General features: G+C 40.0%; 1 protein-coding gene across 1 annotated transcript in view; it reads left to right on the plus strand.

Moving 5' to 3' along the window:
* Positions 1-13,635, plus strand: part of RYR3 (ryanodine receptor 3) — a 563,198-nt gene that overhangs the window by 421,652 nt on the left and 127,911 nt on the right. Inside the window, exons 68-70 of the mRNA XM_034768994.1 lie at positions 5,874-6,004; positions 7,778-8,098; positions 9,500-9,740. Coding sequence (XP_034624885.1) covers positions 5,874-6,004; positions 7,778-8,098; positions 9,500-9,740 — 693 coding nt within the window. The remainder of the gene's footprint in view (positions 1-5,873; positions 6,005-7,777; positions 8,099-9,499; positions 9,741-13,635) is intronic.

The raw sequence follows: 13,635 nt of genomic DNA on the forward strand, positions 1-13,635 counted from the left end.
TTCTGCCTTTTCCATTTCTTTCCTAGCAACAAAATAAGCTTTTACTATGCGATAAAGTGACCTTATCTTAAAATTGTCCTGGATTTTTTTCTAACATTTTTTTTTCTGTTCTTATATTTCTATATATTTTTTGTACATCCATTCATCAGGAAAAAGCTTCCCCCTCTCTCCCCCCCTCTGTCCCTCCCCCCACCCCCCGGAAATACTGATGAAAAGAACAGATGCAGAAATCTCAGAGAAATAGGTTATTATTATTGCAGTGAATTCACTTGGCAAACAGGAATGTTTGCATGTACTCTGTGATAAATCAATATAAAAATATCAAGCATTTTTTAAAAAGAAGAAAAGCAGGTTGATCTTATATAACCCCTTATATTAGCATTACTAAAGTAATTCTGTGGAAAAGGTCAATCACCATTAAGCTTCAAAGGAGAATAGTCTCACATACATAGTGTTCTATAAAATACTCAGCCCGTCATAAATATTTTTCATGTTTTCCAGTTACATGAGATTATTTTTATTGCCAATTGTTTACATAATAACCATTAAAAATGTCACCATCTTCTTTTTCACTGAGAAATAGAACAAATAAATCAGGGACATAGATGTGCATAACTTCATACATTCTTGGATGGAACTTGAATCAAAAAAGTACAATCTGTTGGTGGGCAGTAGAAGAGCAGATGATAAGTCAAAGTCCCTGATGTCAGGTCACAAATATAGCAAAGCTGTGGCTGTATTAGACTCGCCTGACTTAGTTTTAATGGTACTGCTATTGTTCAGTAATATTAAACAATGCATATATTGATTCTACCATTGTTGCATGTATTTTTGAAAAGGTAACCCACCTTCCACTATTTCTCCTCAGATTCCATTTAGCTAAAAGCTTCTACTGATAATTATCTTTCATTTAATAAAACGAGTAATGAAGATAAAGCAAATCTTCCCATTTACAAAAGCAATAAGAAACTATGTTGTAGGCCACAGGTTTTGTCTTTTCAGAATTCAGCACTTCTCTAGTTCAGGAAGGTAAATACAGTTTGCAGTATATAAAACTGCTTGGCTACAATAGGCTTTGGTATTTTTGTAGAGTCTCAGAATAAGGTTCCATTGATGAGCATTGTGTGTGAAGCTTGATGTTGTGGTCTTGGGATTTTTTAAAAATCTTCTCTCTTTAATATTGCAAGGTGTGCAATAGGAGGTATGTCATTCTTGCACTTTGACCTACGTCAGCACAGCAGACAGTTTCTGCTGTGGTTTGGATACCGAAAAGAGAAGCTGCTTCCAGCTGCAGGGTCACATGAGATTCTATAGCAGTTCAAGGAGGACACAGAACAGTTACAGATGGCACATCAGAATTTGATCACTATTATTTGTCACAATACCTTTCAGAAGTTCTTAGTTATGTGCCAAGAAAGAAAGAGTCTGATGGATACACTCTTGGATTATTTTTTTCCCTCTCTTTCTGCTAGGAATGCAACCAAAAAACTTCAGTGCAAACTTAGTCTGCAAGTGTATATGGTAGGCTAGTAATGTGGGTGAGCAAAGGGCTAGATCCACAAAGGGACTTGCTGAGCATGGCAGTGCCTATCTTTTAGGTGCCTTGACACACAGTGGAATCCACGGCCATGAATTAAGCACCCGGGTTCACTATATACTGCATGGGGAGAGTTAGGCTTCACAAATGGGATTCACAAATGCCAGCTCACTTAGTAGGAAATGCTAAGGAGAGATCTGTGGCCTAAACCCCCGCCTCCAATGGACTTAGGCGCCTGTTAAGGCTTGGGATTCACAGCTGTGAATCCTCTCCTGGAGTTAAACATTTAAACCTTTTCTTTCACAAGCTAGAGGAGGAGGATTGGTGGTGATAGGGGAGCCTCTCCCACTACACTCACACACTTATAACTTTTAGCCCAGGGGTTAGATCACTCTCCCAGGATGTAGGAGACCTGGGTTTAGTACCCTGCTCAGTTTAGTGTGGAGCAGGGGACAGTTTCCCTTCCCCCCAGGAGAAGTTCCCTAACTACTGAGCTATGAGGCTTCCTGGGGATCTTTCTCATGAAAATTTCTCCTGTTGAAGCTGTTTTAGTTTTTTAAATAAATAACTATTCATTGGAGTGAGGAACTGGAACCTGGGTCTTACAATAGTCATCTTCCACCTAACTCTGTAATAGACATAAGGGTGCAAATGGAACTGCGTAAAGAGCCTTGCTCTGACCTTACTTTAGCCAGTCTTGTCGTGTCCTGAATTAAAGCGTCTATGTTGGGTGTCATCTTCAGTAAGAAGGGGTCAGATAACTGAAAGCTCATTCAGTAGATGAGCAATTCCCGAGACACCTTTTCTCATGTGGGTGCATTCAATGTAGCATTAGTTGATGGATTAAGGCAAATAATAGTGAATGTAGAAGAACCTTTTGTGGGGTTTTTAATATTATTTATTTGGTCTTTTGTGTGTAGTGAAATGTTTACTAATATTGTTGGGTGCCACTAATTCTTCAGAGGTTCCTCAGACCACTATGCCATTAAGTGTCATCTCTCTCCTTCTGACTACTGAGTTTGAGAGGGTAGTACCTGTATCTGCATGCATACTTGAAAAGGGTCTTAACCTATAATTGACAAATCTTAAAAAGTTCACAGTCCAGGTTAAGTTCAAAGTTTGGGATGTTTATCAGAATATCACCTGAAATGTTTGAGGAGTCATCATTACAATACACCCCAGTCCTCATCATCACCCCCCTGCTTGGTTGTGGGGAATTTTGGGATGATGAGGGGGAAGCTCCACAATTTGGCTGTCACAACCTGTTTCTTCTAGGCCATGCGTTCCCAACCTGAGGTCACAAACAGGTTCAAGCAGTTTGTGACCACCCTCCTTTTCTTTTGCGGCTAAATGGGAGGTGCAGGGTACTAAAACTTTTTTATTCTTGTAATATGCAGTCAGAATATAGACCATTCAGAACATATACTTCCCACTTGGCCTTCATTAGTCTCTGAGAGGCATGATTCCTTGAAACACAATAGAAATCTGGGAAGTCGATGGCCTGCCCCATGTTTTTCAGTAACAGAATTCATTAAAACATTGTTTCTCACTGCTTCTTGCCTACATTGGCCCTTTAAGTGTAAATTGATGAGAAATTAAATCTATGTATATTTGTATTTTATATGTAGCCATACGTGTATTAGTTATATATTTGATAATCTCAGAAGAAGTTCATTTTAGGCTTTAAAATGAGTAAAGGTTCAGGGAAGGCTCTTAGGTGCTTTCTTGCAGTTTACACATTCCTGGTAGTGATAGTGATGGGCTTTGTGAAATGAACACTCATTTGCTAGTAAATGGACAAGGTAATCTCTTCATTTCACGAAGTCTACAAAATGCCAGTCAGACAGTATCTTTTAATATTTATAGCTATTGGATTTTATAAGGCAATTTATCCTAATGTCGTGTGTTCAAATAGTGCTTCCCATTTGTAGTGTGTGTAATCTCTAAGTTTTTAAAATTTTATTTCAGCATTAATCTAAACATTCTGCAGCCATAGATTATGATAAAAGATATCTTCAGATCTTTGCTGCTAGTAAAACTGACAGAGAACAAATGTCCGCAAGATAAACAGATACTGCAGAAGCAATAAATAAACAAGTATATAGAATCTGTTGAAAACTGGAAATGACTGAGCCAGATATGACATCATATATAATGGAGAATTTTACAGACTTATTGTCAGGCTGATTTGGTTTCCTATGGTGTCATTGGTGTACAAGAGGGGGCAGATGCATTGTGCCACTTCTGCTCCCTTCTTTGCCTAAGGGCCCTCCAGCAGAAGTTGTCACAAACCCTGAAGTGAACTTAGCTCTCGGTACTTAAATTGCAGCCACAAAATCTGTACAAAGGAATATTTGCACATGTGATTACCAGATTTGTGCACAGAAGTCCCTACTTGTGTACAGAAATATGGATTTTGTACATGGAGTAGTTACATGCTCATATTAGATTATCATGTTTTTATCTGAATTTGCTGATGATAGTTGAACATTAGGGATCAGATTTACAAATGGGCCTCAACCTCACTTGTATTTGTGCATACAAAGGTGGTTTCCATTGCCTATGTAAGTGCTGCCATTTGTGTGCACAGTTCATGGTCCATTTGTAGTTGGATGCTGAATCTTTAAAATGTGATAACTAACTACATGGACTTCTGATGCTATGTAGGCATTTTCTCCATGCATCAGAAGAGCAAAGCCAGCATGAGAACACAAGAGAACACTAATCACTAATGCATACTGTATGTATATTTGAAAGAGATTTTTCATGCTTTGTAATAAGATCTATTACAGCTTCATTTTGACTATGGATGGTTTCCAGAAAAGATAATTTTTCAACCTTTAAGTTTGATTTCACATGTCTGTCTTGGAAACCAGTTTCTTGGCCTCAATACAAGAAGAGCCATATGCCTGGTCATTTCAACAAACTGCCATGCTACTTTTAATTAATCTCATCCTTGCATCACCAGTACGCTTAACACCAGTTAATTAAATATTGGTTATAAATTCTTTACTTAAACAGTATAATTTAAGTAAATGTATGTTTGATGTTGGGCTAATTTTCTTCATTCAGTATCTGTCATTGTAAAATGTTTCTTCAGCTTACTTGTATTTGTTGATAGCATTTCACTTGTTTAATGTGACAGAGTCCCAGAATTCTTTGTACTGGATGATCCTAGTTTTAGTTTAATACAAGGTGGAATTAATTTCTTTAGCCAGTCTGCTGAAGGCCTTGCTGCTAGCCCAGTGTGCTACCATGTGGGTGGAGAACCTGAGGATTCCTCTTTTGTGGCCCTGTGAGGCTGAGTGGTTACACTCCTGGGTATAGAATACTCTTGAAAGTGTGATTCACATTAATGTTGGCTTATTCTTTAATGTTTCTTGAAGTTGGTCTCTTTCTCTTATATACCGAGAGAAAAATATGTATCTAAATACAGTATTTTCAGGAGAGTCATCTTATGGCATACCTGAAGTAGCTAATAATAAATCTTCTCAGCTGCAAGACTGTGCTGTGAGAACATTAGGGAGTTGAAGTCAAATTAATAAAGGAAATGGCAGCAAAAATCTATAGATACAGGTAAAATGTTTTATAGCTTTGGTCCTTTTTGCCATTTTTATGCGGCAAACATGTAAGGCTTATTTTGTAATGAAACTCGAGCCTTTCATGGTTTATGGTGGATAACAAGGGCCCTTACTACTCAAGAGCCAAATAAATATCCTGTTCACAGGGACAGGGAAACTTATTATTTGCACATTTTGTTAACAGTGCGTCATTTTGCTGTCTCCACAAAACATCTTTACAAAACATCTTTCTCCAGTGCTGCTTTCGAGTGTAATTGCAGACTTTACTTCCAGACGGATGTACTCCTGCTTAGCTGACTTTTATGCATTAATGTACATCAAGATTGTTATAGAAACGTATCAGGAGGTGGTGCTATTCAACAAATCCCTATGTATCACAATACTATTCTGAAATATTTCAGAATCCTTGGTTTGCAATCTAACTTATTAAGAGAGAAAATTATAATAATCAAATATCCTTTTCTTCAGGACAACGAACCCTTGAAAAACAGTTTATTCTCACTTTTAATGTGAAGTGCCATTTATACTAGGTTTTCATACTGCTGTATTTGCCTGTTTCTTATAGTGCATTATCATATACTGTAGGTATATGCATGTGAGAAACACAACCAATTTCCCAAGAGTGGCAAATAAATTCATAATTTGATAAAATGGTAAACAAAATAGGAATAAAAATGGATAACTCTGTATAATGCAGGCTGAACTTTAAGAAAGATTTTTCCCCTGAAATCACATTAATGATCTGTCACTTACAGGCAGCGTCCAGCACTTGGTGAGTGCTTAGCCTCCCTTGCAGCAGCCATTCCAGTAGCATTCCTTGAACCTTCTCTGAACAGTTACAACCCACTCTCTGTCTTCAACACAAAAACGGCCAGAGAGCGAGCCAGTAAGTACTGTACTTCAGAATATAATGTGCTGCACTTCAGGTAGTGGGAAGAAATCTAAACAATGAGAAAAATAAAAGTGTGGTTGAGTAAATAACTCTCCTGCTCTTCCATTGCTTGCTATTTTGGCCCTTGCTACATGATGGTTGAAGCTGGGCTGGCACAGCTTCCCTTACCCGTTTTTCTGAACATTGTGTTTAGATTGTTTTTATAAAATTGTGCTCTATTATACTTAGGAGTTAGTCTAAGGGCACATCTGCACTACAAAATCTGAGTAGAGACACATATGCCTGACGTTGTTTGGTGCAGACAAGGCATAACAGATTTTGGGGGTGGAGAGGGCAAAGATTTGCCTGGATAAACAGAAAACAAAGTTTTTTATATCCAGGATTAAGGAATCATCTTGTGGCCGTCATCAGTATTTTTGTGCCATTGTAGTTGGGAACCTTTGATGGACCCTGACTCCAACCATGTGGATCCCTAGCCAGATTGACAGAACAGGATTAGTTCCACATCATTTGTAGGGCCCCATTATCCCTGGCAGCATGACTGGCTCTCATGGCACACTCTGACTCTCTTCACCTCAGTCGGTGATACATATGACATTTGCTGTCTGCCAAAATAAAATCAATCAATTCCAGACTGTTTCTCACAAAAATCCATCAATTCTAGGGTGACCAGATGTCCCGATTTTATAGGGACAGTCCTAATTTTTGGATCTTTTTCTTATATTACCCCCACCCCCCGTCCCGATTTTTCACACTTGCTGTCTGGTCACACTAATCAGTTCCCTATTGCTCTTCCTCCTCTTCAGACCACCACCCTTCCAAAACAAACAAAAACAAACCCTTCATGAAAGCAACTGCCTGTAGCTTCCCTACCTGGCAGCTATATCTAAAAACAAGTAGCAGTGGGGGCAGGCAAGTTGTTCTGACATGTCTGGCAGTGGAGTAGGCTGGATGATCAGTTGGGGAATTAGCTGTTAAAGTGGGCAGGTCTCTGATTAATGTATGGGGGTGGAACAGGGAATCCAAGTTCCCTCATCAAACCTCTCTTTAGAGTCCAGATCAGGGTTCGGTAGATAATAGTATCAGGAGAGGGGTAAGCTGCACTGTGACAAACACATACAGATCATGTTTCTAAGCTACAAACTAATTTTTTTCACTGGTTACATTCAGCTGTTATTATTTAATTCAAGTTTCTGTCTCTGAAATGTAACTGACTAATCTTGTCTTTTCATGGAGAGTGGCAGCATGATCTAGTGAAGGAGATTGAGTCTGGGAGCTAGGAACAAGTTAGTTCTGATCTCAGCTGTGACACTGAATCACTGGGCATATCACTTAACCTCTCTTTGCCTGTTTCCCCAACTGTAAAATGGGGATAATAGTATACTAACTCTCAGGAGAGTTGTGAGTAATTATTATTTGTCCAGCACTTTGAAAACATAACATGCTAGATCAGCAGTATGGCTAAATTCTCAGTCCTGCACCTAGCCCATTTAGCTGGGCTGGACACCAGCTAGCTCTATGGGGGTAGGAATCATTCCATCTAGCTTGCAGAGAGCTCCACAGCCACTATGTAATGACTAATGTGGCATTTGGGAAGGTCACATTCCCAACCCCCAAATCCTGTCACAGCCATGCACAGCATTCAATCCTAATTACTTATTTTATTTAACTCCTAATTCTTTGTTTTTAAAACATTTAGACCTTGAAAAAACACACACAAATACCGTATTTAAATTAAACATTATTGTTTTCTATCCTAATATGCAGTTTTAGGTATGCCAGATACAGTTGAAGAGATGTGTCCAGATATCCCTCAGCTAGATGGATTAATGAAGGAAATTAATGATTTAGCAGAGTCTGGAGCCAGGTACACTGAAATGCCCCATGTGATTGAGGTTATATTACCCATGCTATGCAACTATTTATCCTACTGGTGGGAAAGAGGGTCTGAGAATATGCCTAAAAGTGCTGGACCCTGCTGTACAATGGTAACTTCTGAGCAACTCAGCATCATTCTGGGAAACATTCTGAAAATCATCAACAACAACCTGGGAATAGATGAAGCATCTTGGATGAAGAGAATTGCAGGTATCTATATTAAACATGATTTTTTAAAGATTAATTGCATCTAACTATTTGCTATCACCATAGGCGTAGTAGTATTTAATTTGTTTACAACCATTTACTTTACTGTTACATAGTGGTATGTAATAGCTAATAACAAGAAGGAATTCAGAATATTATGTAATTATAAATAATATAAATATTAATAGGAGGAAGCAGTTTTGATTTTCAAAAGGTTTTATTTCCATATATGTGGTGCCATCAAAAATGTGCCTAGTGCCACACACACACAAATATAGGAAGATAAGGTACATGAATCAAATTGCTTATAGCCTAGCAAGGCAAAAATACAGAAAGTGTGAGGAAAGGGGCCATAAAATAAATATGATCTGAAGAATCCAATTAGAAGTCTAAGTTCCAGATGACCATGCCACATCAAGGTGTCCTAGTTGGCATCTCTACTGAGATGGTCACGTGTTGAATAGCCAGAAAGACTGAACTTACAGAAAAGTCCCAAAGAATTTAGTATGTATTTATCTATAGAAATTACTCTAAAATCTATAGAATTTAAAAGAGAATGTTTTTCCTTCTTTAGGATTTTATAGAGTATAGGGGTATAATTTTCCATTAAATGATTCAGAAAGCCTGCAAAAGGTATAATATTCTATTAAATTTTATAGAAAATTTTCTCAGAAGGGTTAAATATCCTTTCAACTCTAGAGATGCTTCCTTTCAAGCAGTTCTGGGGATAACCCACTCCCTTTCACAAACCATGGTAAACTCCATTGAAATCAATAAGAACTTGGCCAACTGATCACAAAGCCCAGTGCTCACAAGATCTGGCCCTATATTCACTTAAGGAGGGAGTATTGTGTCGCGTTTACAGCATGGTTTTTAGGAGCTCAAGAGACCTGCGTTATGTTACTAATTCTTCTATGAACTAGCTCAGTGACCTTGAGCAAGTTTATCCTCTCTGTCTCTTTGTTTCCATCTATGAAAGTGATGAAATAACAATACCGCTTAGCACTTCAATAGCTTTTTTTCATGTTCAGATTACTTTACAGATGCTATCAAACTGAACTTCACAATATTTCTGACAGGAAAGTATTTGTATTATCACTCCAATTTTACAGAAATTGATATTTTGACTGATTCAGAGAGGTGTGATTTACCCAAGGCCATAATTGGATTAGGTAACAAATCTAGGATTATAATTAAAAATGCATTCCAGATTCCCAGTTACATGCTATCATCACTAGTTTGCATCTCTCTATATAACAACTACCTCACTAGGTTGCTGTGATGCTTTATTAGTGGGTATAAGATGCTCCAAGATCATTGGATGAAAAAGTGCTATAGAAATAAAAAGCATTAGCATTAACAAGATTAAAACAATTGGGAATTTCTTTTTTTTTAAATGTGCAGTTTATGCTCAGCCTATCATCAGCAAAGCCAGGCCTGATCTGTTGAAAACCCACTTTATTCCAACCCTGGAGAAACTAAAGAAGAAAGCCATAAAGATAGTATTGGAGGAGGAACAACTAAGAGCAGACAGTAAAAGTGATACCCAAGAAGCAGAGCTACTCATTCTAGATGAGTTTGCAGTTCTTTGTCGAGACCTCTATGCCTTCTATCCAATGCTGATACGTTATGTAGACAACAACAGGTGAGAAAATATAGTATTAATAATTCAACAGAACAATTTACTTTGAATCTAGAGTTAAAAAAGATAGAGTGCTATGATCTTAATGGAATGCTGATTTGAAGCTCTGAATATCATATGGGTCTTTAATTGTTAGAATGACATATTTTAAAATTTCACCCATGTAAAAATCTATTCGCTTTATTTTTTCTTTGCATTTTAAAATGTTTTCTAGGACTGTAACAGTAATAAGAGTGCTTCACAAGAATTCTTAACACTCCCGTGAGGAGAGGAAATAATTGGCATTAAATAGCAAATACCAGTTGCAGCTGTGAGTGCTCAGCACTTCTATAAATCAGATTCCAGAGTCTCAAGTCAAGCACCGAGAAAATGAGGAACATACACGTAATAGTTTGGTTTAAGTGGTTGCCTGGCATTATGTAGGAAGTCTTTGGTAGAAGCAGGGACAGAATGCAATTCTCCAGGGCAGCATTCAACTACCTTTGCCATGAGACTGTTTTCTTCTCTTCCTGGATTCCCAAGCTTCGTTCTCACCACACTAGAGCTGGCTGGAAACTGGCATTCCTCTTCTGAGGAAAGTTCTGATATTTAAAAAAAAAAATCCAAAAAAGAATTAAAACGAAATTTTGAAATTTCTATGGAATGGGAATTCCAATTATTTTGTTTAGAAACATTCACAATGACATTTTTGTTTTGACATTTTTGATGTGTTCCCCGAGGATCCTTGAGTTGCCAGGAGTCCTAGGAGTCAGTAAGCTCCAGGACCCTGGAAGCCCTGGGAGCCCCAGCTCTGCGGCCATACCCCCTGGGCTGCCATAGATTCAGGAACATGCACTACTGAGGAGCTGGCAAGCAGGGAGAATTCCACTGGAATTTAATCGAACTTGTCACATTCCTTCAAAACATTTTAATGTTGATGAATCAACATTTTCCGATGGAAAAACCATTCCATCAAAAAAATTCCAATCAACTGTCTTACACATCTTCCACTTCTGCAACAAATGACACTTTACTACACAACCCTGATTCAACCCCAGAGCAGCTCCACCTTGTTCACTGAATGAGGCGGGGGCCTCACAAAAAAAATTGCATATGATCATGTAACTGAAGACTGTATCATAATGCATACAAACAAGGGGAATGACTTAAGGTTGCACAGGTCCTTGGGGATGCCAGAACTTCCCAAAGAAAAGGTCACCAGAATTTTTTTAACATTGCAAAACAATTTATTTTTCCTTGGCCTAATTCTTGGAACTGGCTGATATGTTTTTGCTGACATTTTTCAGAACAATTTAGCCTGATGCAGACATATGGTATGGAAAATTGCAGCCTGATTGGTTTAGGTTTGGTAAAGTTCTAAGCAACTGCAAACAGGGTGTTATAATGGGAAGTGTCAGACAACCTCAGTAATAAGTGGGGCTTACCAGCCCTGCCTATAATACTTTTGCTACACGGTACTGCCTCTGGTGGTGACAATTAGAATGATTTTTTGTTTGCTTGTTTAAATGAAAGAACGCGTCTAAGTCTATGGATCTCATATCTCTCAGTACTGACCCTCTGGCACCAACCTTGACACCAGATGTGTCAGTGCCTAGAGCTCTGGCATCAAGTGTCTTGGTATCAGAAGCACCTCTATTCTGATCACCTTGGAACCACGTTCCTCAGTATCCAGTACCTTAGAACCAGCTATTTCGGTACCCAACCTATATTCGGTATCAAGTCACTTATCTGTGAACATGGTACCAGACTCATCTCTTCTTGAGAGATTGAAGATAGTGATATCCAATACACCCAGCTTCTGAGTTATTGGAGGTCTGCCCAGTACTGATCTCTCCCTGTCAGAGACTAAGCACTTCCAATAAAATGCTCCTCCCTTAGAGGAAATGAAATCCTTCTCATCTTCATTTAGCCACAGGAGAGAGTCATCTCCCACCCATCCATCTTTCCCCCCTTGGGTAGCCCAAAGAAAGTCAGGAAGGGATTCTTGAGAGGATTCTGAGAGGAAGCAGAAAGAGACCTGGAACTCATAGAGAGCATCCCTCCTGATACCAACTCAGTGTTCGTAACCTTACTAACCATGGCTCTATGATGACCTAGGGCAGGGGTTCCCAAACGTGGTTCACGGCTTGTTCAAGGTAAACCCCTGGCAGGCTGCGAGATGCTTTGTTTACCTGAGCATCCGCAGGTATGGCTGCTCGCAGCTCCCAGTGGCTGTGGTTCACCATTCCCGGCCAATGGGAGCTACGGGAAGCAGCGCAGGCCGGGCCACCACTTCCTGCAGCTCCCATTGGCCGGAAACGGCGAACTGCGGCCACTGGGAGCTGCAAGCGGCCGTACCTGTGGATGCTCAGGTAAACAAAGTGTCTCACGGCCCGCCAGGGGCTTACCCTGAACAAGCCGTGGACCACATTTGGGAACCTCTGACCTAGGGTGTGCAGTCAAATTCTAGAATGCTTGCATCATCTGCTATTTCCACAGCTAGATCCCCCTCCTCAAAGAAGAAGAATAGATCATCCCAGCCAGGTCAGATAGTACAGCCTTGGGTCCTGGAAAGGCAGGAGGATGGAAGTGAAAAAGAGCATCAAGTGCAAGGGGAAGAACAACTAGTCGCCAGTGTGATCTCACCTGGATGAGGCAGTGAACCTTTCTATGTCTGCCTCAGAGGAGGACTTCAAGCTGTCCCAAAGACCCTGGATATACCAATGGAAGTGGTAAAGAAAAAAACACATAAACTCCTGGACATCTTACACTTTTCCACGCCCAGCAGGCTCATGCTGGCCATAAATGAAGGACTGTGGGAGCCTGCAAAAGATCCATGCCACATGCAAATGCCCATCCTTGCCACATCAAAGTGAGTTGACAGGAAGTATCAGATCCCTTCTATGAGATTTGAATACTTTTATTCCCACCCAGTACTGGGTTTACTTGCAGTGTGACTGCTGTCCAGAAAACATTAGAAGAGCAGGGATCTCCCAAATCTATACCCAGAGAGAAGGACCTGAAGAAATGAGACCATCATCTCCTCTTGATGTTCTTTTTGAAGCTTGTGCACAAATTGAGACACGTTATCTCATTTTAAGTAGTCATACTTAGAAACGAGGTCCTAATACACCTCTACCCAGATATAACGCGACCGGATATAACACAAATTCGGATATAACGTGGTAAAGCAGTGCTCCGGGGACGGGCGTGGCTGCGCACTCCGGTGGATCAAAGCAAGTTCGATATAATGCAGTTTCACCTATAACGTGGTAAGATTTTTTTTGGCTCCCAAGGACAGCGTTCTATCGTGGTAGAGGTGTAATAAACCACATGTTATTTGGAGGCTGGCTGATATGGGCTCAACGGGTAGTGATCAACGGCTCGATCTCTAGATGGCAGCCGGTAGCAAGCGGAGGGCTCCAGGGATCGGTCCTGGGGCTGGTTTTGTTCAACATCTTCATTAATGATCTGAATGATGGGATGGATTGCACCCTCAGCAAGTTCATTGATGGTACTAAGCTGGCGGGAGAGGTAGATATGATGGAGGGTAGGGATAGGGTCCAGAGTGACCTAGGCAAATTGGAGGATTGGGTCAAAAGAAATCTGATGAGGGTCAACAAGGACAAGTGCAGAGTCCTGCACTTAGGGCAGAAGAATCCCATACATTGCTAGAGGCTGGGGACCGACTGGATAAGCGGCTGTTCTGCAGAAAAGAACCTGTGGCTTACAGTGGACGCGAATCTGGATATGAGTCAACAGTGTGCCGTTGTGGCCAAGAAGGCTAATGGCATATTGGGCTGCATTAGTAGGAGCATTGCCAGCAGATTGAGGGAAGTGATTATTCCCCTCTATTCGACACTGGGGAGGACACATCTGGAGTATTGCATCCAGTTTTGGGCCCCCCACTATAGAAAGG

Source organism: Trachemys scripta, chromosome 4 (assembly GCF_013100865.1).
Source record: "Trachemys scripta elegans isolate TJP31775 chromosome 4, CAS_Tse_1.0, whole genome shotgun sequence".
NCBI classification, from domain to species: domain Eukaryota; kingdom Metazoa; phylum Chordata; order Testudines; family Emydidae; genus Trachemys; species Trachemys scripta.